This window comes from Pristis pectinata, chromosome 34 (assembly GCF_009764475.1).
Source record: "Pristis pectinata isolate sPriPec2 chromosome 34, sPriPec2.1.pri, whole genome shotgun sequence".
NCBI classification, from domain to species: Eukaryota; Metazoa; Chordata; class Chondrichthyes; order Rhinopristiformes; family Pristidae; genus Pristis; species Pristis pectinata.
The window spans coordinates 3,869,597-3,897,457 of record NC_067438.1 but is presented as its reverse complement, the minus strand read 5'-3'; the positions used below and the strand labels follow the sequence as shown (position 1 = coordinate 3,897,457).

General features: G+C 48.5%; 1 protein-coding gene across 1 annotated transcript; it reads left to right on the top strand.

Moving 5' to 3' along the window:
- The first annotated feature begins 511 nt into the window (after positions 1 to 511).
- On the top strand, positions 512 to 20,535 carry LOC127585827 (neural proliferation differentiation and control protein 1-like). The gene is made up of 6 exons (XM_052043524.1): positions 512 to 674; positions 5,319 to 5,414; positions 6,997 to 7,188; positions 7,951 to 8,017; positions 16,318 to 16,384; positions 20,452 to 20,535. The coding sequence occupies exons 1-6, from the start codon at positions 512 to 514 to the stop codon at positions 20,533 to 20,535; spliced, it is 669 nt and encodes a 222-aa protein (XP_051899484.1).
- Positions 20,536 to 27,861: the final 7,326 nt, after the last annotated feature.

The following is a 27,861-nucleotide window of genomic DNA, read 5'->3' as shown; positions in this document are numbered from 1 at the left end:
TAGAACTCTGGTCAGACCACACTTGGAGTATTGTGTTCAGTTCTGGTCGCCTCATTATAGGAAGGATGTGAAAGCTTTAGAGAGGGTGCAGAGGAGATTTACCAGGATGCTGCCTGGATTGGAGAGCATGTCTTATGAGGATAGGTCGAGCGAGCTAGGGCTTTTCTCTTTGGAGAGAAGGAGGATGAGAGGTGATTTGATAGAGGTGTACAAGATGATAAGAGGCATAGATCAAGCGGACAGTCAGAGACTTTTTCCCAGGGCGACAATGGCTAACATGAGGGACGTAATTTTAAGGTGATTGGAGGAAGGTATAAGGGGGATGTCAGGGGTAAGTTTTTTACACAGAGAGTGGTGGGTGCGTGGAACGCCCTGCCGGCAGAGGTTGTGAGGGCAGATACATTAGCAACATTTAAGAGACTCATGAATGATAGAGAAATGGGGGTTATGTGGGAGGGAAAGGTTAGATAGAGCAGGATAAAATATTGGGCCAAAGGGCCTGTAATGTTCTATGTTCTATGTAGGTGGATCTTCCTGGTGCCCCAGTCCCCTGGACTGTGCCCTTCAGTGTCGCAACCCCTGTCCTGCTGGGTCACAGGACTGTGGTCCCTGCCTACCCGGGTACCAAGAGGACGGTGATGAGAAGTGTTCACTCACGGGACACCAGAGGCACGGTGAGTGCGGAGGACTTTATTATTTCAGAAATAAACTTTATTCATAATAAGATATATATAAAAGAACACAATGCAAAACTCTTAGCATTCTTAGTGTCATTTGTTCAATACATTCAGCTGTGTTAACACTGAAATTGATAAGTTGGTTTATTATTGTCACCTGTACTGAGGTACAGTGAAAAACTTTGTTTTGCATGCCATCCATACAGATCATTTCATCACATCAGTACGTCAAGGTAGTACAAGGGAAAAGCAATAACAGAATGCAGAATAAAGTGTGACAATTACAGAGAAGGTGCAGTGCAGGCAGACAATAAGGCGCAAGGTGATGACAAGGTTAATTGTGAGGTCAAGAGTCCGCCTTATCGTACTAGGGAACCGTTCAATAGTCTTATAACAGTGGGATAGAAGCTGTCCTTAAGCCTGCTGGTACGTGCTTTCAGGCTTTTATATCTTCTGCCCGATGGGAGGGGGGAGAATGGAGAATGTCTGAGGTGGGAGGGGGGTCTTTGAATATGTTGGCTGCTTTACCAAGGCAGTGAGAAATGTAGACAGAGTCCATGGAGGAGACGCTGGTTTCCATAATGTGCTGGGTTGTGTCCACAACTCTCTGCGGTTTCTTGTGGTCTCAGGCAGAGCAGTTGCCACACCAATTCGTGATGCATCTGGATAGGATGCTTTCTGTGGTGCATTGATAAAAATTAGTGAGGGTCAATGGGAACATGTCAAATTTCTTTAGCCTCCTGAGGAAGTAGAGGCGCTGGTGAGCTTTCTTGGCCATGGCATCTACGGGGTTGGACCAGGACAGGCTATTGGTGATGTTCTCTACCAGGAACTTGAAGCTCTCCACCCTTTAACCACAGTACCATTGCCACTCGGGGCAATTCACCCTTTTGTGGTTTGAGGGACTTCAGGAGTGGAAATTTAACAGTTCAAACAAGGGAGTAATACACTGGGCTTCATTGGGAACCAATCCTTAAGGTGATGGGTTCAAATCCCACCTTTGAGAAACTCATCCATGTGTTTTAAGATCCTGGGGCAGTGCAGAGGAAGTGCTGCATTGTTGTACGTGCCACCTGTAAGCACAGTGGTAAACTGGCCACTGAAGTGACTGTCAGTGTTCCTGGGAACCAAGGAGTGGTGGGGGGAAACAGTTGACCAAGATTACAAGAGTCCATGTAGTGCAGGGGTGATTAACAAGTTCCTACACCCTAATACTAACTGCAAAACACCAGGCTGACTTGTCTGTGCTGGCGTTTCAGGTGTGTACGGACCTCCCCCAGTATACCCCATTCTCCACCCTGGCTTCCTCGGAATACCTGAATACCTGAGACACAGGCCGGTGTGGGACGGAGGGAGTGCTGCACAGTCAGACTGCTGATGAGATGACCCCGCCTCCTGTCTCAGGTGCACAGGAGAAACAAGTATCTCCAGTAGCGTCCCCTTCAGATTTCCAGCATCCAGAGACATTTGCATTCGGATATAACTCAATGGGGATTTCTGCATAAACCTCAGTTCTGATGAAGGGTCTAGAATCTGAAATGTTAGCTCTGTTTCTCTTCCTACAGATGCTGCCTGACCTGCTGAGTGTTCCCAGCAGTTCCTGTTTTTATTTCAGATTTCCAGCATCTGTATCTGTGTGACCCACTGCCCCACCCGGTCCCAGAGGGGGACGGGATGGTGTGTGACCCACTGCCCCACCCGGTCCCAGAGGGGGATGGGACAGTGTGTGACCCACTGCCCCACCCGGTCCCAGAGGGGGAGAGGACAGTGTGTGACTATGGAGATATGGAGAGCGTTGTAGAACAGAGAGACCGAGGGGCGCAGGTACATAGTTCCCTGAAAGAGGCAACACAGTTAGACAGAGTGGTGAAGAAAATGTTTGGCACGCTGGCCTTCATTAGTCAGAATATTGAGTACAGGAGCTGGGACGTCCCGTTACAGCTGTACAAGACGTTGGTCAGACCACATGTGGAGGACTGTGTCCCGTTCTGGCCGCCCTGCTGTAGGAAGGACGTCATTAAACTGGAGAGAGTGCAGAAGAAAACTTATGAGAACTTTACCAGGACTGGAGGTCTTGAGTTGTAAGGAGAGACTGGAGAGACTACAACTTTTATCCCTGGACTGCAGGAAGCTGAGAGGTGTATAAAATCATGAGGGGCATAGATGAGGTGAATAGCCACAGTATTTTCCCCGAGGTAGGAGAGTCCAAAACTAGAGGGCACAGGTTTAAGGTGAAATGGGAAAGGTTTAAAGGGGACTGAGGGGTAAATTCTTCACACAGAGGGTGGTGCGTATATGGATCGAGCTGCCAGATTATGTCGTTGAGGCAGGTACAATTACAACAGTTGCAAAACATTTAGACAGGTGTATGGATGGGAAATGTTTAGAGGGTTATGGGTCAAACGCAGGCAAATGGGACTCGCTCAGTTCGGCAACTTGGTCAGCATGGATGAGTTGGGCTGAAGGGCCTGCTTCCGTGTTACATTACTCTATGACTCCTTGGCCCACCAGTGCTTACATGTTACATGAGCTTAAAGTTCCCAGTGAACACAAATGCTGAGGATGGGTTTAGGGAACTGGCTCCTCCTGTGAGTGAACAACAGACGGAAAGTGCTGTGTTGCACAACGCCTGTTTACACTGGACAAGGTTACTGTGTCGTGCTTTAATCAGCTGCATCGAGGAGATAAAGCATGGAAAAGTAACACGCCGGAGGCACTGCACAGCCCAGCGCAGAGCCGAGCTGCTGGTATGAGGGTTCTCCTGCCTCTCTCTCTCCTCTCTTCCATTTACGCCGCTCCTGCATTTTACAGCGTCGGTGAGTACGGTGCTGACTGGTTATTTCTGGCTGAACTGTCAAATGGGGCATTGAATGTGACACCTCCTACAGTCCAAACCACCCTGGGATGTGTTTTTGTAGCAGTTCCCTTGCTTGCTGAGGGAACAGGGTCAGCCAGGCGTTACAATGTCCTGTAAGGCAGCGCTAGTTCCAAAAGAAGTACAGGTTAGGAAGTTGTGGGCATGCTATGTTGGCTGCCCCCAGAACACTCTACGCAAAGGATGTATTTCACCGTGTGTTTCGATATGCATGTGACTAATAAAAGATATCTTATCTTATCTAAGGCAGCGCTTGTCTAAGGTTAGTGGGTGGAATTCACTGGGACACCAGCAGTCTAAGGTTGGCAGGGAGGCAATTGGGAATTCAAAGTCAAAGTCAAGTTTACTGTCAGATGCACAAGTCCATGTGTGCACAGGTGCAATGAAAAACTTACTTGCAGCAGCATCACAGGCACATAACATCAGATACACAACATTCACAAGAAAAACATAAATTAAGCATAGATTATACACATTTTTTACAGAAAAAGAACACAATTAGAACAAAAAAGAAACAAAGTCCATTGTGGTGCAAAGTGGTCATAGTGTTGCTGTACTGAAGTAGTGATTTGGGCTGGAGCAGCACACACAAAGTACTGCAGGAACTCAGCAGGTCAGGCAGCATCCATGGAGGGAAATAAACAGTCGACGTTTCGGGCCGAGACCCTTCATCCAGATATTATTCCAGCATCTGCAGAATGTTTAGTGTCTCAGTGATCAGGGTTGTGCAGGTTGGTTCAAAAACTAAATGGTTGAAGGGAAGCAGCTGTTCCTGAACCTGGTGATGTGGGACTCCAGGTTTCTGTACCTCCTGCCCGATGGTAGCTTGCGATGGCATGGCCCAGATGGTGGGGATCTTTGATGACAGATATTGCGCTCTTGAGGCAGTGCCTCATATAGAAACATCTGATGGTAGGGAGGGATGTGCCCATGATGTATCGGGCTGAGTCTACTACTCTCTGCAGCTTCTTGCATTCCTGCACTTTTGAACTGATGTATCATGAGGTGTGAGGGGAGGGACTTCACTGTGACACCACAAGTCGAAGGTGGCAGGGCCAGAATTCACTGTGACACCACTAGTGAGTTTTGGCCCACTGCCTTAGACAAGTTATGTGTTGCCTGTGGTCGTGTAGGCAGCCCTCTTGCCTCTGTGTCTAAAGGTGCTGGGTTCAAACCCCACTCCAGACACTCGAGTGCAAACTCCTGGCTGATGCTCCCTCCCTCACTCACTCCCTGTGGCTAAGGGAGTGCTACAGTGTCAGAAGTGCTGTTCTTTGGATGAAATGTGAATCGTTTCCCCTTCTGATCTCTCTGGTGGGTACGACAGATTCCATTGGTCTCAGAGCAAATTCCTTCTCCCAATTTTAGACTGGTGGTGTCACGGTGAATTCCCTCCCCTCATGCCTCGCAGTCAATTCCCAACCACTCTTCCTCCACTCCCTAACCTTAGACTAGTGGTGTCACAGTGAATTCCTTCCCATCACACCTCTCAGTGAATTCCCAATTGCCCTCCACCCACTAACCTTAGACTGGTGGTGTCACAGTAAATTTCCTCCCCTCACCTGTAGCTGGGAGCACAGAGAATTCCCTCCCTCCATCTACGATGGGTTTTTAAATGAGCTTAATGCAGTCTGTGACCATCAGGACCACAGGGGAACTGCAGGCCCAAGTCACAACACTAGTTTTGGTCTCCCAGAAATGTCAGTGTCTAGCATTTAAATGATGGTGAAATATTAAAGAACTTTGCATTGTTACCCTCGTTTCAGATGGAGGGAAACCAGCCACTGAGGGCCCTGCTGATGTCGATGGCCTATTCCACTCACTGTTGGCCCAGTGGGAGAAGATCGCACCTCCAATGAGCGGTGAGATCTCAGACAATGGGGAACACCCTGGTTAAGTTGGGCCCTGGCTCAAAGTCCAGTCAGTGGATGTACATAAAGAGTTTATTTATTTTTCAAAACATTTATTTATTTATTTTGTAATTAGTTGTGATTTTTATGTCTTTGCACTGTACTGCTGCCGCAAAACAACAAATTTCACATCATATAAGACAACACTAATAAATCTGATTCTGATATCTGGGAAGTTCCCGCTCTAGGATTTGTTCTGCAGTTGATTAATTGTTCTTGACCTGTGCCACAGGCTCAGCCAGCACTGAACTGGGCTGGAGTGCCAGCTGCTGACAAGAATATTTGCTGTAGTACAGACAATATCCTGACGGATCTTTGATCTCAATCCCATTTTCCTGCCTTAACCTCACATCCTCGATTGAACTGTATTGTGTGCAGTTTTGATGAGAATGCATTTGGCGTATTGTGTACAGTTTTGTTTGCCCTGTTATAGGAAAGACCTGGTTAAACTGGAAAGAGTGCAGAGAAGATTTATGAGGATGTTGCCAGGACTTGAGGCCCTGAGTTATAGGGAGAGGTTGGGCAGGCTGGGACTTAATTCCTTGAAATGTAGGAGACTGAGCGGTGACCTTATAACGGTGTATAAAGTTATGAGGTATATAGATAGGGCGAATGCACGCAGTCTTTTTCCCAAGGAAGGGGAACCAAAAACTAGAGGGCATAGGTTTAAGGTGAGAGGGGACCTGAGGGGCAACTTCTTCCCGCAGAGGGTGGAGCATATATGGAACGAGCTGCCAGAGGAAGTGGTTGAGGTGGGTATACTAACAAGATTCAAAAGACATTTGGATAAGTACGTGGATAGGAAAGGCTTCGAGGGACAAAGGCCAAATGCAGGCAAATTGGCCAGCATGGACAAGTTAGGCTGAATGGTCTGTTTTCATGCCGTGAGAGGATCTCTGTCTTCCCATAGACAACAAAAAACCTCGGATACACTTTGTGTGAAGAGATGTTTCCCAAAATCTCTCTGCCTCCATTATGACACCACCAACTTCTCTCTGCGTAAGGCTCATCCTTCTTCCCTTGAGGTCTGTAAATGGTAACATGATCACCTACAATCCCGTTGAATGGTGCAGCAGGCAGCCCAATAGCATTAATAGCACTAATGTCGACCAGTTCCATTCCATTGGGGTAGGTCAGGGGTACAAAATATTGAGAGGAATAGATAGAGTGGACAGCCAGCGCCTCTTTCCCAGGGCAGCAATGCTCAATACAGGAGGGCATGGCTTTAAAGTAATGGGTGGGAAGTTCAAAGGAGATATCAGAGGAAGGTTTTTCACCCAGAGAGTGGTTGGGGCATGGAATGTGCTGCCTGGGGCGGTGGTGGAGGCAGGTACATTGGTCAAATTCAAGGGATTACTGGATAAGCATATGGAGGAATTTAAAATAGAGGGATATGTGGGAGGAAGGGGTTAGATAGTCTTAGGCGAGGTTTAAAGGTCGGCACAACATTGTGGGCCGAAGGGCCTGTATTGTGCTGTACTGTTCTATGTTCTAATGTGCCAGTCACAACCACATGTGTTTACTGCTGTTACAGCCACTCCCCTTGGACCCGGCCCCAAGCCCACCGACACCAGCCAAACGGCCAGCCTCAGCAGCTCACCGGGAGCCCACCAGAGCACCGAGGAACCCTGGGCCACGATGAAGACCACACCAGACACTCGCCCTGTGACAGGGAGGGATGGGAGCAAGAGGCTGTCACGGCTGCTGAATGATGTGGTCTCACTGAGTAGGTAACAAGAAGCCAGTCTGGATTCAGTGGGGAGGGGGGAAGAGAGAGAGAGAAAGATAGGGGTGGGGAGTGAGGGAGGGATAGAGGGGGGAGATGCAGAGAGAGGGAGGGGACGAGAGAGAGGGGGAAGTGAGGGAGAGAGGATGTAGGGAGAGAAAAGTGAGGAGGGGGAGATAGGGAAGGTGCAGAGAGGAGGGCGAGGTGGTGCGAGTGGGGGAGCTGGGAGGAGATGGAGAGGGAGCCAAGGAGGAGGGAGAATGGGGAGGTGGGAGAGTGAGTGAGTGGAGGTCAGGGGGAGGGAGAGGCAATTGGGGAGGAGGTGGGAGGGAGAGGGAACGGGGAAGGAGAGAGAGGGATGTGGGAGAGAGGTGGGCAGTGGGGAGAAAGGAGACATTGGAGAGAGGGGAGAGGGAGAGGGACAGGGAGAGGGGAGGTCTGGGGAGAGGGGCGGTGGGAATGAGACGAGACGTGGGTGGGGGGAACGATGGTCTCGCTGTAGTGGTGTTAACATGATCTCTGTTTTAGAAATATATTAGAAATGTATCAGCCGGGGCTCAGAGCAGCTGGTGAACTGGGTCAGGGAACCTGCCCTGGCTCCCCTCCCACTCCTGTGGCCTGTGATCTGGCTGGGATGGTGGACAATCCCTCCAGGGATCTCAGCTGCCCACTGCTGCAGGTGACACTGGCTTCCCTGGAGACAGAGTCCACTCGTTGAACCACTGTCCACTAACACTCCCTCCCTCTCCTCTCTCTCCCCAGCTCTGATTATCATCTGCACAGTGACAGGTCTCTTCGGGCTGGTTGTGGCTGCTTTATGTTGGTATCGGTGAGTGCCTGCTCTCTGTCACATCCAGAACTCTGCGCTCTCTAACATTGCTTCTCTGCTCTGTTTGTGCTGCTCTTCAAATGTTTCTGGGGCAACAGTGTAACCTGTGGGAATCCCTCCCTATACCTTACTGCCTTCTTTCCACCTCCTTGACCAAGCCTTGGTCTTGTCTTGTATCTACTTTTGACCCTTGGTGTCAGATTTTGCCTAATAACTTTGCAGTGCCCAGTTACGATGTTTTGGACATTCGTGATGTGTCCTTCAATGCTGTTTTGCTGAACACTGGTAAAAATAGAACAGAAATATCCAAATGGAAACAAAAGGTAGAAATCGGAAGGCTTGAACCCTAAATGTAATGCTGGTATAGAGAGAATCTGTGTCCTCACCAAGACCAGGACTGGATTCTGACTGAATCCAAGCGGTAAGTTAGCATTGGGGCAAAAATAGAAAAAGTTTACCATCTAACGAGAGGGTGGTCCATTGCGGGAGACATGAGAGATTGCAGGTGCTGGGGTCTGGAGCAACACACAAAGATGCTGGAGGAACTCAGCGGGTCGGGCAGCATCTGTGGAGGGAGATGGACAGTCAGTGTTTTGGGTCGAGACCCTTCATCGGGACTGAACGATAGCTGGTGTAAAAAGGTGGGGGAGGGAAGGGGTGGAGCAAGAGCTGGCAGGTGATGGGTGGATCCAGGTGAGGGGGATAATAAGCAACTGGAGGGGGGGGGGAGAGGGGATGATGTCAGAAGCTGGGAGGTGATAGGCTGAAATGGAATCTGATTGGTGGAGCGTGGACGGAGGGAGGGCAGTGGAGAACATGGGGGGAGGGGACTCAGGGGGAGGGGTGTGTGGGTGATGGGCAGGTAGAGACGGTGGGGGAGGGGAAAGATGGGGGCTGGCGGAACAGGAGGAGAAAGACAAGGAGAAAAAAAGGGGGAAAAGGGACAGAGGGGAAGCGGTCACTGGAAGTTTGAGAATCCGATGTTCATGCCGCCGGGTTGGAGACTGCCCGGGCGGAATAAGAAGTGCTGTTCCGCGAAGCAGTCCTTTGCTGATTGGAGCCGGATTAGACCGAGGGGTCTCACGTGCCTGTTAATCCCAGGGTCTGCCATCCTCAGCATGGGCTTGGAGATGAGCCAGGTAGCCCCCCAGTCATAAATCGGCATAGAAGCCAAACCCTTCAGACAGCTTTGAAAGCAACATTATGACTGGTTGAAATCATTCTGCCTGCAAGCCAGGGCAATCCAGTCCCCGAAACAGAAACTATGGAAACCCTCATCAGGCCAGTCCCATGACCCCATGAACATTACCTCGTTATTCCTCTTTTGCACTATTTATTAATTTTTGCAGCTCATGTCTTGCGCTGTACTGCTGCCGCAGAACAACAGATTTCATGACACATCAGTGACAACAAACCTGATTCTGAGTAAAACTTTTCTAATCGTTTACGAGATGTGGGCATTGCCAGCGTTCATTCCCCATTTGTAATTGGCCCTTGAGAAGGTGAGAGTGAGCCGCCGTCTTGACCCGCCGCTGTCCTTCTGGTGAAGGCGCTCCCACGCTGCTGTTGGGGAGTTCGACCCAGTCACATTGACCATATATTTTCTGGAGGGTCCTGCAGGGGTTGGGGTCACTCTGCTTTCTGCTCTTGAACTCCTTGGTGGTAGAGGGGTGGTGGGTTTGGGAGGTGTTGTCCCTGTGGTGTAATCTAGGTGAGGAAGTGCAAGCTGTTTTGTAGACAGGAAACACTGCTACCGTAGAGGGATCACATGTTGTTTGACCAAAGCTGGCAGGGCATCACAACAGGTCTGGAGGAGATGGCAGCACGCGCAGAGAAAACTGTGAGCAGCATCAACAGATAGGGAAGTTGGGATGTCAGCTTTATAACACTCTGGTTAGGCTGCATCTGGAGTATTGCATTCAGTTCTGGTCGCCCCGTTATAGGGAGGATGTGGAGGCTTTGGAGAGGGTGCAGAAGAGGTTTACCAGGATGCTGCCTGGATTAGAGGGCAGGTGCTATAGGAAGGGGTTGGACAAACTTGGGTTGTTTCCTCTGGAGTGCCAGAGGCTGAGGGAATACCTGATAGGAGTTATGAGGAGCATAGATAGAGTAGACAGCCGGTATCTTTTTTCCCGGGGTCAAAATGTCTAATACTAGAGGACATGCATTTAAGGTGAGAGGGGGAAAGTTCAAAGGAGATGTGCGGGGCAAGTTTTTTACACAGAGAGTGGTGGGTGCCTGGAATGCGCTTCTGGGGGTGATGGTGGAGGCAGATACGATCGAGGTGTTTAAGAGGCTCTTAGATTGACACATGAATGCGCAGAGAATGGAGGGATGTGGACATTGTGCAGGCAGAAGGGATTCGTTTAGTTAGGCCGTTAATTACTAGTTGACAGTTCACCTCAACATCGTGGGTTGACGGGCCTGTTCCTGTGCTGTACTGCTCTATGTCGTTCAATATCAGCAGCTGAGTAATGTAACTCGTGCTGTACCTGCCCTGGGAGTGTGTGACAGGATAGTGTATAGGCAAATTTACTATGTATCGAACCTGCATTGTCCCCGTCCTGGGAGTGTCTGTGGGACAGTGCAGAAGGAGGTTTAGGTCGAAGAAGAAGGTCTGTGTTGAACCCATGCTGCACTTGCGTTGGGAGTGTGAGCTGGTGCAGTGTAGAAGAGATTTCACTCCATTTTGTTTTCAGATTAAAACCAGACCTCTCACCAACATCTCTCCCTCTCAGTCCACTAATGATCGTGGCTATACTGATTGTCCACCGCTCTGACATGTTGAAGGACAATGAAGATCCGAGATTTCCTCTGTATCTAACTCAGTCTGTAGCTGTAGCTATAGTCTGCAGTCTAGATGAATGGTCTTGACCAGAAACATTGACTGTCCATTTCTCTCCATAGATGCTGCCTGTCTTGCTGAGTTCCTCCAGTGTTTTGTCTGTAGTTTCAGTCTGTATTTGGGACAGTTTGATGGGATGGTGTATTTTCTCCTCAATTCTATTCCTCAAAAATGAATGGTGGTTTGAATCCCCTCTGTAAAAGAGCTCTTGAGATGCAATGGCTCCATAATTACTGACACTAAAATCAAATGTCCCACACCAGTCTTCAGTGTATTAATTCTGCAAGGTGTCATTGCTTCCATCAGACACCAGGTGTCACTCAAACCCCAAACTGAGGTTGCAAAGGAAACAAATAATGCAGATGCTGGAAACCTGAAACAAATCAGAAAAATGCTGGAAACTCCCAACCAGTCAGTCAGAATCTCTGGAAGTTAATGTTTTAGGACCACTACCCTTTGCCTGAATTGGGAACGCTAAAATAAGTTTTTTTTCTAGGTTTATGAACTTTTTTTTCTCTTTTCCAGTCTTCAACCTGACATGTTAAGTGTGTTTCACCTTTCGCAGATGCTGCCTGACCTGCTGGATGTTTCCAATTCTTTTCTATTTTTGCCCCAAATCTAACTTACCACTTGGATTCAGTCATATTCCAGTCCTGGTCTTAGTGAGGACCCAGATTCACTCGATACCTACATCACATTTGGGGTTCTAACCTTCCAATTGCTATTCTTTGATTCCATTTGGAATTTTTTTTGTTCTATTTTACTAGTGTAGAGCAAAACAACATGTCCTCGCTTATTATCAGAAGACCCTCAGCCAAGAGATGCGTTAACTTCCAGTCTCTATAAAGTGTGCCTATATTAAAATCAGTCATTACAATTCATGCATGTTCAGAGTCATACTAACTTATTAAAATTTGCCTCCACGGACAAGATCACCAGTGCATTCCACAAGCAAATGGGTTCAGTCAGTTATATCAGCATCTTGAAAGCAACATGCAGCATTCTTTGGGAAAAGTGAAGGAAACGTAAATCCTGTGTTTGGCATTTATTGTTCATGTGGAGCTTTGTCACTGAAAAAATTGGATTTTCCAAGTAACCCTTTTGGGGCATTTTTCTGAGTTTATTTCAGTTAAAATCAAGAAAAAAATGTTCTAATCATTCTACACTAATGGCCTAATATATTGAAGATGAGATCAATAGACTTTTCGATATTCAGGGAATTGAGGGGTATACGGTAGTGTAGGGGTTAGCGTAACACTATTACAGCACCAGCGACCCAGGTTCAAATCCGGCTGCTGTCTGTAAGGAGTTTGTACGTTCTCCCAGTGTCTGCATGGGTTTCCTCCAGGTGCTCTGGTTTCCTCCCATATTCCAAAGACGTACCGGTTAGGAAGTTGTGGGTGTGCTATGTTGGCGTCGGAAGCGTGGCGACACTTGCGGGCTGCCCCCGGAATACTCTACGCAAAAAGATGCATTTCGCTGTGTGTTTCGATGTACATGTGACTAATAAAGAGATCTTATCTTCGTGAAGAAAGTAGTACTGAGGCAAAAGATCTGCCATGATCTTATTGAATGGTGGAGTAGGTATGAGGGGCTGAATGGCCTCCTCCTGCTTCTATTTCTTATGTTCTTAGCTTTTGTACTCTGTCCCTATTCAATTCTATTCACGGTTTGATTAAGGAGCCTGACATAGTCTGTGTCACACTCCACTCCTGATCTGAGTGAAGACCCAGTCCAGGCCGTATCATAATTCCAGGGTTTAGATGTTTCAAAAGGGATAGGGAGGGAGGTAAAAGGGGTGGGGGGTGGCTTTGCTGATCAGGGATATTATCACAGCTGCAGGAAGGGAGGACGTCGTGGAGGGATCGTCTACTGAATCAGTGTGGGTGGAAGTCAGAAACAGGAAGAGAGCGATCACCCTATTGGGAGTATTCTACAGGCCCCCCAGTAGCCACTGGGACATTGAGGAGCAGATAAGTAGGCAAATTTAGGAAAGGTGGAAAAATAACAAGTTTGTTGCCATGGGAGACTTCAACTTCCCTAATATTGATTGGCACCTCCTTAGCGTGAAAGGTTTAGGTGGGGCAGAATTTGTTAGGTGTGTCCAGGAAGGATTCCTGACACTGTGTGTGGACAGGCCGACTAGAGGAGAGGCCATACTGGATCTAGTACTAGACAATGAGCCTGATCAGGTGACAGACCTCTCGGTGGGTGAGCATTTCGGGGATAGTGACCACAACTCCCTGACCTTGAGCATAGCCATGGACAGGGATAGGAGCAGACGATATGGGAAAGTACTTAATTGGGGGAGGACTAATTATGATGGTATTAGGCAGGAATTTGAGAGCGTAAATTGGGAACATGCTCTCAGGGAAGTGCACAACAGAAATGTGGAGGCTGTTTAGGAAACACTTGCATGGGGTTCTGGATAGGTTTGTCCGACTGAAACAGGGAAAGGATGGTTGGGTAAAGGAACCGTGGTTGACAAGAGAGGTGAAAGGTTTAGTCAAGAGGAAGAAGGAAGCATACTTAAGGTTTAGGAAGCAAAAATCAGGCAGGGCTCTTGAGAATTATATGGTAGACAGGAAGGAGCTTAAGAAGGGACTTAGGAGAGCTAGAAGGGGACATGAGAAGGGCTTGGAGAGTAGTATTAAGGAAAACCTCAAGGCACTCTACACGTACTTGAAGAACTGGAAGGTGACTGGAGTGAGGGTGGGATCGCTCAGGGATAAAGGGGGAAACATTTGCCTGGAGGCAGAGGAGGTGGGGAAGGTCCTTAATGAATACTTTGCTTCAGTGTTCACTAGGGAGAGGGACTTTGATGAATGTGAGGTGAGCGTAGGACAGGCTAATGTTGGAGCATGTTGAAGTTAAGAAAGAGGTAGTGTTGGAGCTTCTGAAAAATGATAGATAAATCCCCGGGGCCGGATGGGATATACCCCAAATTACTACAGGAGACGAGAGAAGTGATTGCTGGGGCGTTGACGATGATATTTGCGTTCTCCCTGGCCACAGGAGTAGTGCCAGGGTATTGCAAGATGGCAAATGTTGTTCCCTTGTTCAAGAAAGGTAATAGGGATAATCCTGGGAATTATAGACCAGTGAGTCTTACGTCAGTGGTGGACAAGCTATTGGAGAGGATTCTTAGGGACAGGATTTCCGAGCATTTGGAGAAGCATAGGCTTATTAGGGACAGTCAGCATGGCTTTGTGAGGGGCAGGTTGTGCCTCATGAGCCTGAGTTTTTTGAGGAGGTGACAAAACAAATTGAAGGACGGTAAAGTGCAGTCCTGATGAAGGGTGTCAACCTGAAACGTCGACTGTCCACTTCCCTCCACAGATGCTGCCTGACCCTCTGAGTTCCTCCAGCTTTTTGTACATTGCTCCAGATTCCAGCATCTGCAGTCTCGCTTGTGCCTCACTGTTATCCACAAGTGAACTTAAAATTAGCCTCACCAATGGGTGGGTGAAACTGCTCCACTCAACTCGTGAAGTTACCTGACAGGGAGACGAGAGAAAGATCCAAAATGCTGGAAACTCGACACAATAAATGGCAGTCCACAACAGTCCTGCAGTACCTGGGACGAGAAAGGTCACAGAGTCATACAGCGCGGGAAACAGGCCCTTCAGTCCAACTGGTCCATGCCAACCGAGATTCCTATTTAAGCTAATCCCATTTGCCTGCGTTTGGCCCATATCCCTCTAAACCTTTCCTATCCATGTACCTGTCCAAGTATCTGGTAAATTGCAAATTGGTTTATTATTGTTGCCTGAACAGTGAGAAACTTTGTTTTGCCTGCCATCCATAAAGATCACTTCATCACATCAGTACATCGAGGTAGTACGAGGGAAAACAATAACTGAATGCAGAATAACGTGTCACAGTTACAGAGAAAGTGCAGTGCAGGCAGAAAATAAGATGCAAGACCACGACGAGGTAGATTGTGAGGTCAAGAGTCCGTTTTAACATACTAGATGTACCTTTAAATGTTGTTACTGTACCTACCTCAACCACTTCCTCTGGCAGCTCGTTCCATGTACTGACCACTCTCTGGGTGAAAAAGTTGCCCCTCAGGTTCCTATTAAACCTCTCCCCTCTCACCTAAAACCTATGCCCTCTAGTTCTTAATTCCCTAACCGTAGGAGAAAGACTGTGCATTCACCCTGTCTATGCCCCTCAGTAGGACCAACAAACACAGTGGGCGTGGATCTTGCAGACAAATATTTGACCCTGCCCATTGAGAGTCAGCAACTCTCAAGGCTTGGTCACGTGACCTTCCACCTCCATAACCCCACCCCTGCATACCTGCCATTCATCGGTCAACAAGCCAATCCTCACAGAGCACCACTCTCTTTTGGTCAAATGGAAGAGTAAATTGACTTTTTGTAACATAGAATTACAGAGGTATACAGCACGGAAACAGACCCTTCGGCCCAACTCATCCATGCCAACCAAGTTGCCTGAGCTAGTCACATGTCCCTGGATTTGGCCCATATCCCTCTGAACCTTCCTATCCATGTACCTGTCTAAATGTCTTTTAGATTTTGTAGTTGTACCCACCTCTACCACGTCTTCTGGCAGCTCGTTCCACATACACACCACCCTCTGTGTGAAAAAGTTGCCCCTTGGGTCCACTTTAAATCTTTCCCCTCTCACTTTAAAACTATGCCCTTTAGTTTTATACTCCCCTGCCCTGAGATAAGGATAGTGACTATTCACCTTATCTATGCCCCTTGTGATTTTATAGACCTTCATAAGGTCACCCCTCAACTTCCTACGCTCCAGGGAAAAACATCCCAGCCTATCCAGCTTCTCCTTATAACACACACCCTCCATCCTCATGAATCGTTTCTGCGCCCTTTCCAGTTTAATGACATCCTTCCTGTAGCTGGGCGACCAGAACTGTCTCACCAACACCTTGTACAGCTCTAACGTGACATCCCATCTCCTGTATTCAATGCCCTGACCAATGAGGGCAAGTGTGCCAGATGCCTTCTTCACCACCCGGTTTACTTGTGTCATCTGTTCTACAACACGCCCCAGGGACCTGCCACTCACCATACAAGTCCTGCCCGGGCTTTAACGTTCGAAAGTGCAACACTTTGCACCTAATTGAGTATTCCATACGTTCCTGATTGGAAGATTCCTGGGTGGATTGATCTATGAGGAAAGATTGGACAAGCTCGGCTTGTATCTGCTGGAGTTCAGGCGACTTGATCGAGGGTTTTGGCAGCATGGATGCAGGGGGGATATTTCCTCTTCTGGGAGAATGTGGAATTAGTGGGTCACTGTGTAAAGTTAACGGGTCATCCATTTAAGGCAGAAAGGAGGTGATGGAGACAGATGCAACAAACAATATGCCAGAAGAACACAGCGGGTCGAGCAGAGAATTTGAAAGACCTCGGTTCTGACCTTGAGGTAGGAAGCCCTCATTAACGTTTTTGTCTGGTTCCAGGTTGCAGAAGGAGGTGAGACTGTCAGAGAAGATGGTCTACGAAGGAGTACAGCAGCCATTACCCCCGGTAAGGACCCAAGAGGGCTGGGAGGAAATGGGCCAAGATACATTGACAACCCTTCAGCAGGACAGTACGGCATTGAAAATCTTATCGTACTAGGGGATTGTTCAATAGTCTTATAACAGCGGGATAGAAGCTGTCCTTGAGCCTGGTGGTACGTGCTTTCAGGCTTCTGTGTCTTCTGCCTGATGGGAGGGGGGAGAAGAGAGAATGTCCAGGGTGGGTGGGGACTTTGATTATGTTGGCTGCTTTACCGAGGCAGCGAGAAGTGTGGACAGAGTCCATGGAGGGGAGGTTGTTTTCCTGACGTGCTGAGCTGTGTCCGAACTCTCTGCAGTTTCTTGCGAATAGGTAAGGTTTAGAGAGATAGGGGTCAAATGCAGGCAAATGGCACTGGCGTAGACGGGCATCTTGGTCAGCATGGACGAGTTGGGCCGAATGGTCTGTTTCCGTGCTGTTTGACTCTCTCCTCAACCCTGAGGGACTGGCCAAGAAGAGGATCACCCTCCGAACTGTGACTGACACTTAATATTCAAATTCTTCCAAATGCACGATTACCAGACATCTAACATGGCTACTAACATAGAACATAGAACACTGCAGCACAGGACAGGCCCTTCAGCCCACAATGTTGTGCCGACATTTTATCCTGCTCTAAGATCTACCTAACTCTTCCCTCCCACATAGCCCCCTATTTCTCTATCATTCATGTGTCTATCTAAGAGTCTCTTAAAAGTCCCTAATGTATCTGCCCCCAGAACCTCTGCCGGCAGTGCGTTCCACACACCCACCACTCTCTGTGTAAAAAAAACTTACCCCTGACATCCCCCTTATACCTTCCTCCAAGCACCTTAAAATTACGTCCCCTCGTGTTAGCCATTGTCGCCCTGGGAAAAAGTCTCTGACTGTCCACTCGATCTATGCCTCTTATCATCTTGTACACGTCTATCAAATCACCTCTCCTCCTCCTTCTCTCCAAAGAGAAAAGCCCTCACTCGCTCTACCTATTCTAAATCAGGATTCCACATGAAGAATAGAAGGCATCATTGGAGCCTGTAAATACTATACAGTAGAGAAAAAAAGATCTCCCTGTTAAAGGTGGCCTGTGTTTTTAAACAATGAGCCGGCAAATGGTGAAGCCCCATTCCTGTGTCTCATTTACATCTGAATGAGTTTCAGACAGTGTAATCTAGCAGTATATCTGGGACATATGAAGGGCTTGGGTTTAAAGCTGCTTTTATTTCTGGTGTGTCTGCACATTCTGTTGCAGGAGAGCTATGTTAGAGGGCAAACAGGCTTCCTTATCCCAGTAACGTCTTGAAGAGTTGATACTAATATTTACAGAGTGGTGTCCACAACCTTGAGATCCTTTACAGCCAGTGAATTATCATTTGTCTGTACACAGGAGACACAGGGGTCTGCAGATGCTGGAATCTGGAGCAACAAACAATCTGCTGCAGGAACTCAGCAGGTCGAGCAGCATCCGTGGGGGAGAGAGGAATTGTCAACGTTCCGGGTAGGACCGGTCCCTGCTCCACACTCAGTCCTAATGGGGGTTTTGACTTGAAACATTGACAGTTCCTCCCCCCCACACATCCCCCACTCCCCACACACACCCTGCCCCACGGATGCTGCTCGACCCGCTGAGCTCCTCCAGCAGGTTGTTTGCTGCCACCTGTGCACGGGGGTGGGAATGCTTCATACAGCACAGAGAGGCCCTTCACCCCCCTGAGTTCATGCCGATCAGAATCAGGTTTATTACCACTGCCAGGTGTTGTGAAATGTGTTGTTTTGTGGCAGTGGTACTGTGCAAAGACATAAAATTACTATAAATTATAAAAATAAATGAATAGTGCAAAAGAGGAATAACAAGGTAGTGTTCATGGGTTCGTGGACCGTTCAGAAATCTGATGGTGGAGGGGAAGAAGCTGTTCCTGAATCATTGCGTGTGGGTCTTCAGGCTCCTGTAACTCCCCGACGGTGGTAATGAGAAGAGGGCATGTCCCGGATGGTGAGGGTCCTTAGTGATGGATGCCGCCTTCTTGAAGATATCCTCATGGTGGGGAGGGTTGTGCCCGTGATGGAGCTGGCTGAGTCTACAACCCTCTGCAGCCTCTTGTGGTCCTGTGCATTGGAGCCTCCACACCAGGCAGTGATGCAACCAGTCAGAATGCTCTCCACTGTACACCTGCAGAAATTTGCAGGAGTCTTTGTGACATACCAAATCTCATTTACATTAATCCCATTTTATTCTTCCCACATTCCCCTCCCATCCCTCCAGATTCTCCCATTCACCCACACTAGGGGCAATTTACAGTGGACAATGAGCTTCCCTACTTTCACCTCCTTGGGACATGGAAGGAAACCAGAGCACCCAGATGAACCCACACAGTCACAGGGAGGACGTGCAAACTCCACACAGACGGCACGGGACGTCAGCATTGACTCCGGGTCACTGAAGTGGTGAGGCAGCGGTCCTCCAGTTGCACCTCTGTGTTACCCATTGAGAACTGTGGCAGCTCTGTGGCAACTAGCATTAGGCCCAATTCACCCGTCTTCTCAGGCAGTCCCACGCAATCGAGGTTTACTTACTTCCATTCCGGTTGTGTGGGTTCTGAAGTGGCCGATGAGGTCAATGTAGACACTTCCACCAATGGGGAAGATGGTGGCTGCTGAAGAAAGCAGGTGTGTGGCTTGTGAGGTGGTGTGTTCCTCCTTCTGCTTATGCATTGCCTTGAGCTTCATAATACAGAGCATAGAACAGTAAAGCCCTTCGGCCCACAATGTTGTGCTGACCTATATAAACCTTATCCCCATTAACTAGGCGCGGTAGTGTAGCAGTTAGCGTAACACTTTACAGCGCCAGTGACCCGGGTTCAATTCCTGTCTGTAAGGAGTTTGTACATTCTCCCCGTGTCTGCGTGGGTTTCCTCCGGGTGCTCCGGTTTCCTCCCACATTCCAAAGACATACGGGTTAGGAAGTTATGGGCATGCTATGTTGGCGCCGGAAGCATGGCGACACTTGCGGGCTGCCCCCAGAACACTGTCCACAAAAGATGCATTTCTCTTTGTGTTTCGATGTACATTAATAAAGAAACCTTATCTTATTCAATCTATCCCCCTCTCTACTTTACCTCCCATAACCCTCTCTTTTCTTGTCGTCCATGTGCCTATCTAATAGTCTCTTAAATGACCCTATCGTATTGGCCCCTACATCCGCTCCCCCCAAACCCCCCCCCCCCCCGGGCAGTGCGTTCCAGACACCCACCACTCCCCGTGTAAAAGAACCTGCCTCTGACATCCCTCCTGAACTTTCCTGCACACATATCATTCCAGGTGCTCGTGAGCAAGAGGTCCCCAGGAGTCTGTGGGATGTTTCATTTCTTCAGGGGAGCTTTGAGCACATCCTTGAATTCTTCCCTCTGTGCCTAGTAACCCATCCTGAGACAACGCTCAAAACAGTCTACTATCTTCGCGTCTTTATTTTCCTAAACGGTTAAGGACATTCCGCATGTCACCAAACACTCCAAGAGACTTCTACAGAATCACAACCAGAATCAGATTTATTATCACTGATGTGAAATGTGTTGTTCTGCGGCAGCAGGACAGCGCAAAGACATAAAATTACTATAAATTACAAGAAGTAAATAAATAGTGCAAAAAAAAGGAATAGCAAGGTAGTGTTCATGGGAAGTATTCTAACTGGTCGCATCAGGGTTTGGGACGGCAATTCGAATGCGCAGGAACGTGAGAAACTGCAGAGAGCAGTGGACTCTGCCCAATACATCACGGGTACATCCCTCCCCACCATCGGTGGTATGGCGCTGCTTCAGGAAGGCAACGCCCATCATCAAAGATCCCCACCATCCAGGCGATGCCATCTTCTCACAGCTCCCATTAATTATACAAGAAATAAAAACACAATTAGAACAAAAAAAAAGTCCATTGTAGTACAAATTGATCATGATGTTGCTCCGTTCAGAGCAGGCATGGACCCGATGGGCTGAACGACCTCCTTCTGTGAAGTAACAGGAACTTGATTCCATTAACGAGTGTCCTTCTTCTTTCCTCAGTTTGTCGACAGGAGGATTGCTGAAAAGCTTCAGAGGACCCACTACCAGCACCAGAAGAAAGTCCTCCAGGCCCTGACGGAGTGAGTCTTCCCGCACCTTCATTTGTTCTGCACTGTGAATAAAGGAGCCCTCGAGGCCCAGCGGAAACAGCGGTATTGCAAAGGCTGCAGATTCCGCCGGGTCAGGCGACTGTGGGCTGCTCGCTGGGATACCGTCCTTCCTCCTGGCCACTCCCCGGGTCTCAGCCCCTCTCACTCACTCCCGGTCTCTGTCCCTCTCCCTCATTCCTGGTGTCCCTCCCTCCCTCTCCCTCATTCCCAGTGTCCCTCCCTCCCTCTCCCTCACTCCCAGTGTCCCTCCCTCACTCCCGCTGTCCCTCCCTCCCTCTCCCTCACTCCCAGTGTCCCTCCCTCACTCCCGGTGTCCCTCCCTCCCTCTCCCTCACGCCCGGTGTCCCTCCCTCTCCCAGTGTCCTTCCCTCACTCCCGGTGTCACTCCCGGTGTCCTTCCCTCACTCCCAGTGTCCCTCCCTCACTTCCGGTGTCCCTCCCTCCCTCTCCCTCACTCCCGGTGTCCCTCCCTCTCCCAGTGTCACTCCCTCACTCCCGGTGTCCCTCCCTCTCCCTCACTCCCAGTGTCCTTCCCTCCCTCCCGGTGTCCTTCCCTCTCTCTCCCTCACTCCCAGTGTTCTTCCCTCACTCCCAGTGTCCCTCCCTCTCTCTCCCTCACTCCCAGTGTCCTTCCCTCACTCCCGGTGTCACTCCCAGTGTCCCTCCCTCTCCCAGTGTCCTTCCCTCCCTCTCCCTCACTCCCAGTGTCCTTCCCTCACTCCCGGTGTCACTCCCGGTGTCCTTCCCTCCCTCCCAGTGTCCCTCCCTCACTCCTGGTGTCCCTCCACCATCCCCATCAGCAATAGCCTGAGACGAAGACTGCAGGAAGCTCCAGACCAGACCGGTCGGCTGGGATGCTCCGCTTGGAGCCTCCGATCCCTCTCACTTGTTGACCAAGACTGTCATCTTCTCTTCATCCCAGGAATAAATCCGAGGTGAAGGGGAAGCAGATGTCCACGGAATCTGAGCCAGATAATGAAAATGGGGAATATACGGTGTACGAGTGTCCGGGTTTGGCATCGGTAAGGCATTTCCCTCACGGACCCTTTTCCTTCCCCTTATGATCTGTTCTTTTGCAAGGAAGCAAAGAATCACACAGAATTTTACAGCTCAGGGAAAGGCCATTCGGCCCCAACAGATCCATGCTGGGGCCTGTGTTCCCCGTCATCCCTCTCCAGTAGATCCTTCTATCCCTGTTAAAGGTTCCTCAGTAGGTTCTCTCAACCCTTCCCTCCCCTAGTGCAGTCCATGTTCTCCCAGCTCTCTCTTCGTCACCTCCACCCAGTACAGCTCAGGAACAGGCCCTTCGGCCCACAATGTCTGTGCCAAACACGATGCCGAATTAAACTAATTCTCTTCTGCCTGCACATGGTCCGTATCCCTCCATTCCCTGCACGTTCATGTATCTGTCTAACAGCCTCTTAAACGCCACAATCCTATCTGCCTCCACCACCAGCCCTGGCAGTGTATTCCAGTCACCTACCACTCTCTGTGTAAAACACTTGCCCCACACATCTCCTTTAAACTTTCTGCCTCTCACCCTAAGTGCAAGTCCTCTCGTACTTGACATTTCGACCCTGGGAAAAAGGCTCTGACTGTCTACCCCAATGATGCCTCTCCTAATCTTATAAACTTCTACCAGCTCTCCCCTTAGATTTCGACACTCCAGAGAAAACAACCCAAGTTTGTCCAACTCTCCTTAAGATATAGGAGCAGAATTCAGCCATTCAGCTCATCAAGTCTGCTCTGCTGTTCGATCATGGCTGATTTATTGTTCCCTCTCAACCCCATTCTCCTCATAGCCTTTGAAACCCATACTAATCAAGGACAGATTAACTTCCGCTTTAAATATACCCAATGACTTGGCCTCCACAGCTGTCTGCGGCAATGAATTCCACAGATTCACCTCCCTCAGGCTAAAGAAATTCCTCCTCATTCTCTGTTCTAAAGAGATGTCCTTTTATTCTGAGGCTGCGCCCTCTGGTCCTAGACTCTCCCACTACTGGAAACATCCTCTCCACATCCACTCTGTCCAGGGCTTTCAATATTCGGTAGGTTTCAATGAGATCCCCCCTCATCCTTCTAAATTCCGGCGAGTACAGGCCCAGAACCATCAAACACTCCTCAGATGTTAACCCTTTAATTCCCAGGATCATTCTCATAAACCTCCTCTCGGCCCTCTCCAATGCCAGCACATCCTTCCTTAGATACGGGGCCCAAAACTGCTCACAATACTCCACATGAGGTCTGACCAACACCTTATAAAGCCTCAGCATTACATCCTTGCTTTTATATTCTAGTCCTCTCAAAATAAATGTTAACATTGCATTTGCCTTCCTTACTACTGACTCAACCTGCAAGTTAGCCTTCAGAGAATCCTGCACCAGGACTCCGAAGTCCCTTTGCACCTCTGATTTCTGAATTCTCTCCCTGTTTAGAAAATATTCTACACCTTTATTCCTTCTACCAAAATGCACGACCGTACACTTCCCTACGCTGTGTTCCATCTGCCACTTCTTTGCCCATTCTCCCAACCTTCTGCAGACTCCCTGCTTCCTGAACACTACCCGCCCTTCCACCTATCTTTGTATCATCCGTAAACTTGGCCACAAAGTCATCAATTCCGTCATCCAGATCATTGACGTATAACGTGAAAAGTAGCAGACCCAACACTGACCCTTGCGGAACAACACTAGTCACCGGCAGGCCACCAGGAAAGGCCCCCTTTATTCCCACTCCTTGCCTTCTGCTAGTCAGCCAATCTTCTATCCATGCTGGTACCTTTCCTGTAATACCATGGTCTCCGATATCCTCATACACTCTAATCCAGGCAGCATCCTAGTAAACCTTCCCCGCACCCTTTCCAAAGCCTCCACATCCTTCCTGTAATGGGGCGACCAGAACTGCACACCAAGTTTGGCCTGACCAAAGTTTTATACAGCTGCAACATGACTTCCTGACTTATACTCAATGCCCCAGTGAAGGCAAGCATGCCGTATGCCTTCTTTACCCCCTATATACTTGCGTGGCCTCTTTCAGTGAGCTGTGAGCTATGGACTTGGACCCCAAGATCGCTCTGTACATCAATATGAGCAAAGGTCCTGCCATTAACTGTGTACTTTCCCCTTACATTTTACCCCACAAAGTGCAACACCTCACACTTGATCGGATTAAACTCCATCTGCCATTTCCCAATGGTAGTTGCGAGAAGATGACATGGCCTGGATGGTAGGGGTCTTTGATGATGGATGTTGCCTTCTTGAGGCAGCGCCTCATGTAGGTACTACCGATGGTGGGGAGGGATGTGCCCGTGATGTATTGGGCTGAGTCCACTGCTCTCTGCAGCTTCTTGCGTTCCTGGGCATTCGAATTGCTGCACCAGACCATGGTGCAACCAGTCAGGTTATAAGATTTGATAATAAGTGTGATTTGTCTGATCTTCCATTTCAGACAGGAGAGATGGAGATTCACAACCCTCTGTTTGATACCTCTGTCCTCCGAGGCAGCACCTACATCCCCCAGTAGGACCTGGACCTGCCAACTTCACCAGTTTCACCAGAGCTGGAGGAAGACAGGACTATTTCCTGCTTTGTAATCTGGTCCAAGAGGTGCAAAGTCAACATTGGGGGTATTGTCATCCCTGGCACTACGGACATAAGATTGGTCCCTTGTACCTGCTCTACCATTCAGTAAAGTCATGGGTTACTTCAACACCACTGTGCTACACTATTACCGGACTCCTTGATTCCCTTGGTATTCAGAAATGTTCAAAGTCGAGTTTATTGTCACACACACAGGTACATGTGTGCACAGGTGCAATGAAAAACTTACTTGCAGCAGCATCACAGACACATAGCATCAGATACCTAACATTCTTAAGAAAAACATAAATTAAACGTAAATTATACACAATTTTTGCAAGAAAGAACACAATTAGAACAATCACAACTTAGGTCCAGTTTACTCAGTGACTGGTCTCCAAACCAAACGGTTCCAAAGATACTGTATACTATCAGAATCAGAATCAGATTTATAATCACTGAGTTATACGTCATGCAATGTGTTGTTCTGTGGCAGCAGTACAGTGCAAAGACATAAAATTACTATAAATTACAAAATAAATTCACAGTACAAAAAAAAAGGAATAATGAGATAGTGTTTATGGGTTCATGAACCGTTCAGACATCTGATGGCGGAGGGGAAGAAGCTGTTCCTGAATTGTTGAGTGTAGGTCTTCAGGCTCCTGTACCTCCTCCCCATTGAGATAAGAAATTCCTCCTCATGTCAGTCCTGAGCATCCAGCCTTTACCCTGAGACCACGCCCCAGTTACAGACTCTGCAGTCAGAGGGAAACAGCATCTTGGCTCCTAATCTGAGCACTCTCCTGCTCCCCTGCGCCTCAACTCTGTTGATGTACGTGCATTACCGCAGTGGAGAACGGCACTGCCCATGTGTGCCCCCGTCATGAGCTCCTGAGTAGCTGAAGAGGCCAAGAGTTGGTGCATAAGCCCAGGTTCATTCACTGTCAACAAACAATCTGCCGGAAGAACTCAGCGGGTCGAGCAGCATCTGTGGGAGGAAAAGAATTGTCGACGTTTCAGGTCACCTCCAGCCCCTGTCTCACCACTCCCCCTCTCCTCTCCATACCGGCCATCTCCCCTCTCCACTCTCAGTCCTGATGCAGGGTCTTGACTTTTCGTCGACAATTCCTTTCCCCCCCGTAGATGCTGCTCGACCCGCTGAGTTCCTCGAGCAGATTGTTTGTTGGAAAAACTGTGATTGTTCTTCTTACAGCAGGGAAGATTAAGGAGCAATTATATTGAGATGTCAAATGCAAAGTCGAGTTTATTGTCACATGACCAGGTACATGTGTGCACAGGTGCAATGAAAAACTTACTTGCAGCAGCATCACAGGCACAGAGCATCAGAGACACAGCATTCACAAGAAAAACATGTTAAATATAAATTATACAAAAGTATACAAGAAAGAACACAATTAAAACAAAAAAAAACAAAGTCCATTGTAGTGCAAAGTGTTGCTGTACTGAGGTAGTGATCAGGGGTGTGCCGGTTGGTTCAAGAAGCGAATGGTTGAAGGGAAGTAGCTGTTCCTGAACCTGGTGGTGTGGGGACTTCAGGCTTCTGTACCTCCTGCCCAATGGTAGCTGGGTGAAGATGGCATGGCCCGGATGGTGGGGATCTTTGATGACGGATGTTGCCTTCTTGAGTCAGCGCCTCCTGTAGATAGTGGGGAGGGATGTGCGCGTGATGTATTGGTCAACTACTCTCTGCAGCTTCTTACGTTCTGAGCATTCGAATTCTTCCATCAGACCATGATGCTCGGAATTGTAAGGGTTATCATATTTCATCTGAAACAGAAGAAGGCCACACTCCATCAAGTCTCCGCTGGCTTTCAGAGCACTCCCAGCAGTCCCATTACCCCACTTATTTCCCTATAACCTATTTTCTCACATGCCCATTAACTCCCTCCTGATTATCCCACCACCAACACCAGGGCCACATACTTTTACAAGAATGGGCAGATTAATGCAAAAAATTATTAGCATTTTGCAAACCTGCAGGATTTGACTGTATCTCCTCAAAAGACTGGACAATGAAGGCAGCCATTTCAATGTCAGAAAGATGAGATTTATTGTTAAAGTGGACAATCGACCTACCAACGCGCACGTCTTTCGGATAAGAGAGGAAATGAGTGCACCCGAGGGAAAGCCATGCAGTCACAGGTAGAACATGCAAACTCCACATGAACAGCAGCCCCAGGTCAGGATCAAACTTGGGTCCCTGGAGCTGTAAAGCGGTGGCGTTAACCACTGCACTGCTGTACCACCCAGCATAGAGGGGGAGAAAATGTTTCCACTGGCAGGACGACCCGATAACAAAATAATTGGAAGAAAATTTGGATAGAGATAAGAAATATTTTTACACAGAGAGTTACTGTAATCTCAGACAAACTGCCTGAATGCTAATTTCATTAAAACTTTCAGAAGGGAACTGAATATACAGATCAGGAAGGAGAAATACGCAGGGTCATGTCGGAATTGGACAGTTTCTTCCAAGCCACACACAAGATGCTGGAGGAACTCAGTGGGTCAGGCAGCATCTGTGGAGGGAAACTGACGGTCAGTGTTTCAGTTCTAGGCCCTTCATCTGGACTGAAAGATAAGTGGGGAGCGAGTCCATGTAAAGAGGTGAGGGGAAGGAGTCGGGCAAGAGCCAGCAGGTGATGGGTGGATCCAGGTGAGGGGGGGATAGGCAGATGGAGGAGGGGAGAGTGGGAATAGCGACAGAGGCTGGGAGGTGACAGGTGGAGGAGACAAAATGCTGCACTGTACCAGCTGAGTCCCCTTATCCCTCAGTCCAGATGGAGGGTCTCGACCCAAAACGTCGACTATCCGTTTCCCTCCACGGACGCTGCCCGACCTGTTCCTCCAGCACTTTGTGTGTTGCTCCAGATTCCAGCATCTGCAGAATCTCTCGTGTCTCCGGTTTCTTCGAAGGGCTAGTTCGAGGCATGATGGACAGAGTGGTTTCCTTCAGTACCAGATAAGATATCTTCATTAGTCACATGTACATTGAAACACACAGTGAAATGCATATTTTGCGTAGAGTGTTCTGGGGGACAGCCCGCAAGTGTCGCCACACTTCCGGCGCCAACATAGCATGCCCACAAGTTCCTAACCTGTACGTCTTTGCAATGTGGGAGGAAACCGGAGCACCCGGAGATTCTAGAAGAATTCCAGAAGAACCTAGAGATTCGTAGAAGCACTATGTGATTCTGTAATCTGACTAGGTTAGTCCCTAATGATTAACTGGTGATGTCCCAGTCACAAAAGATACAAAGAAAATATATGGGGGCAATTTCCAAACACTTTGGCACCTCACTGGAAAACTCTTGGCAGTCCCTGTATTGTCCCACACAAGCTTGCTGCGGCTCACACTGTGAACATATCCCTCTAATCCTTTCTCCTTCATGCACTTACTGCACAGAAAACAGGCAGTGATAGAGAAATAAGGCCAGAGGCAAACACAAAATTTTTTGTTGTTGATGGCCTTGTAATAATGAAACAGTTAAGAGCATTGAGGTTGGAAGAGGAAGCAGATTGAAGATGAGAGAAGGTTGGGAGGGATGAGTTCAAGTCCCTTCCTTTGTCTCTGTGTTTGTTAATTACTGTTCTCAGTAGGACAGAAGGGAAAGGTCGAGAGGCTCACTGTTTAATCAGGAGCTGAGCCCCATTGTCTCTTTGAAGGTGTTCCTCAGCTTATCTGACCCACAACATCA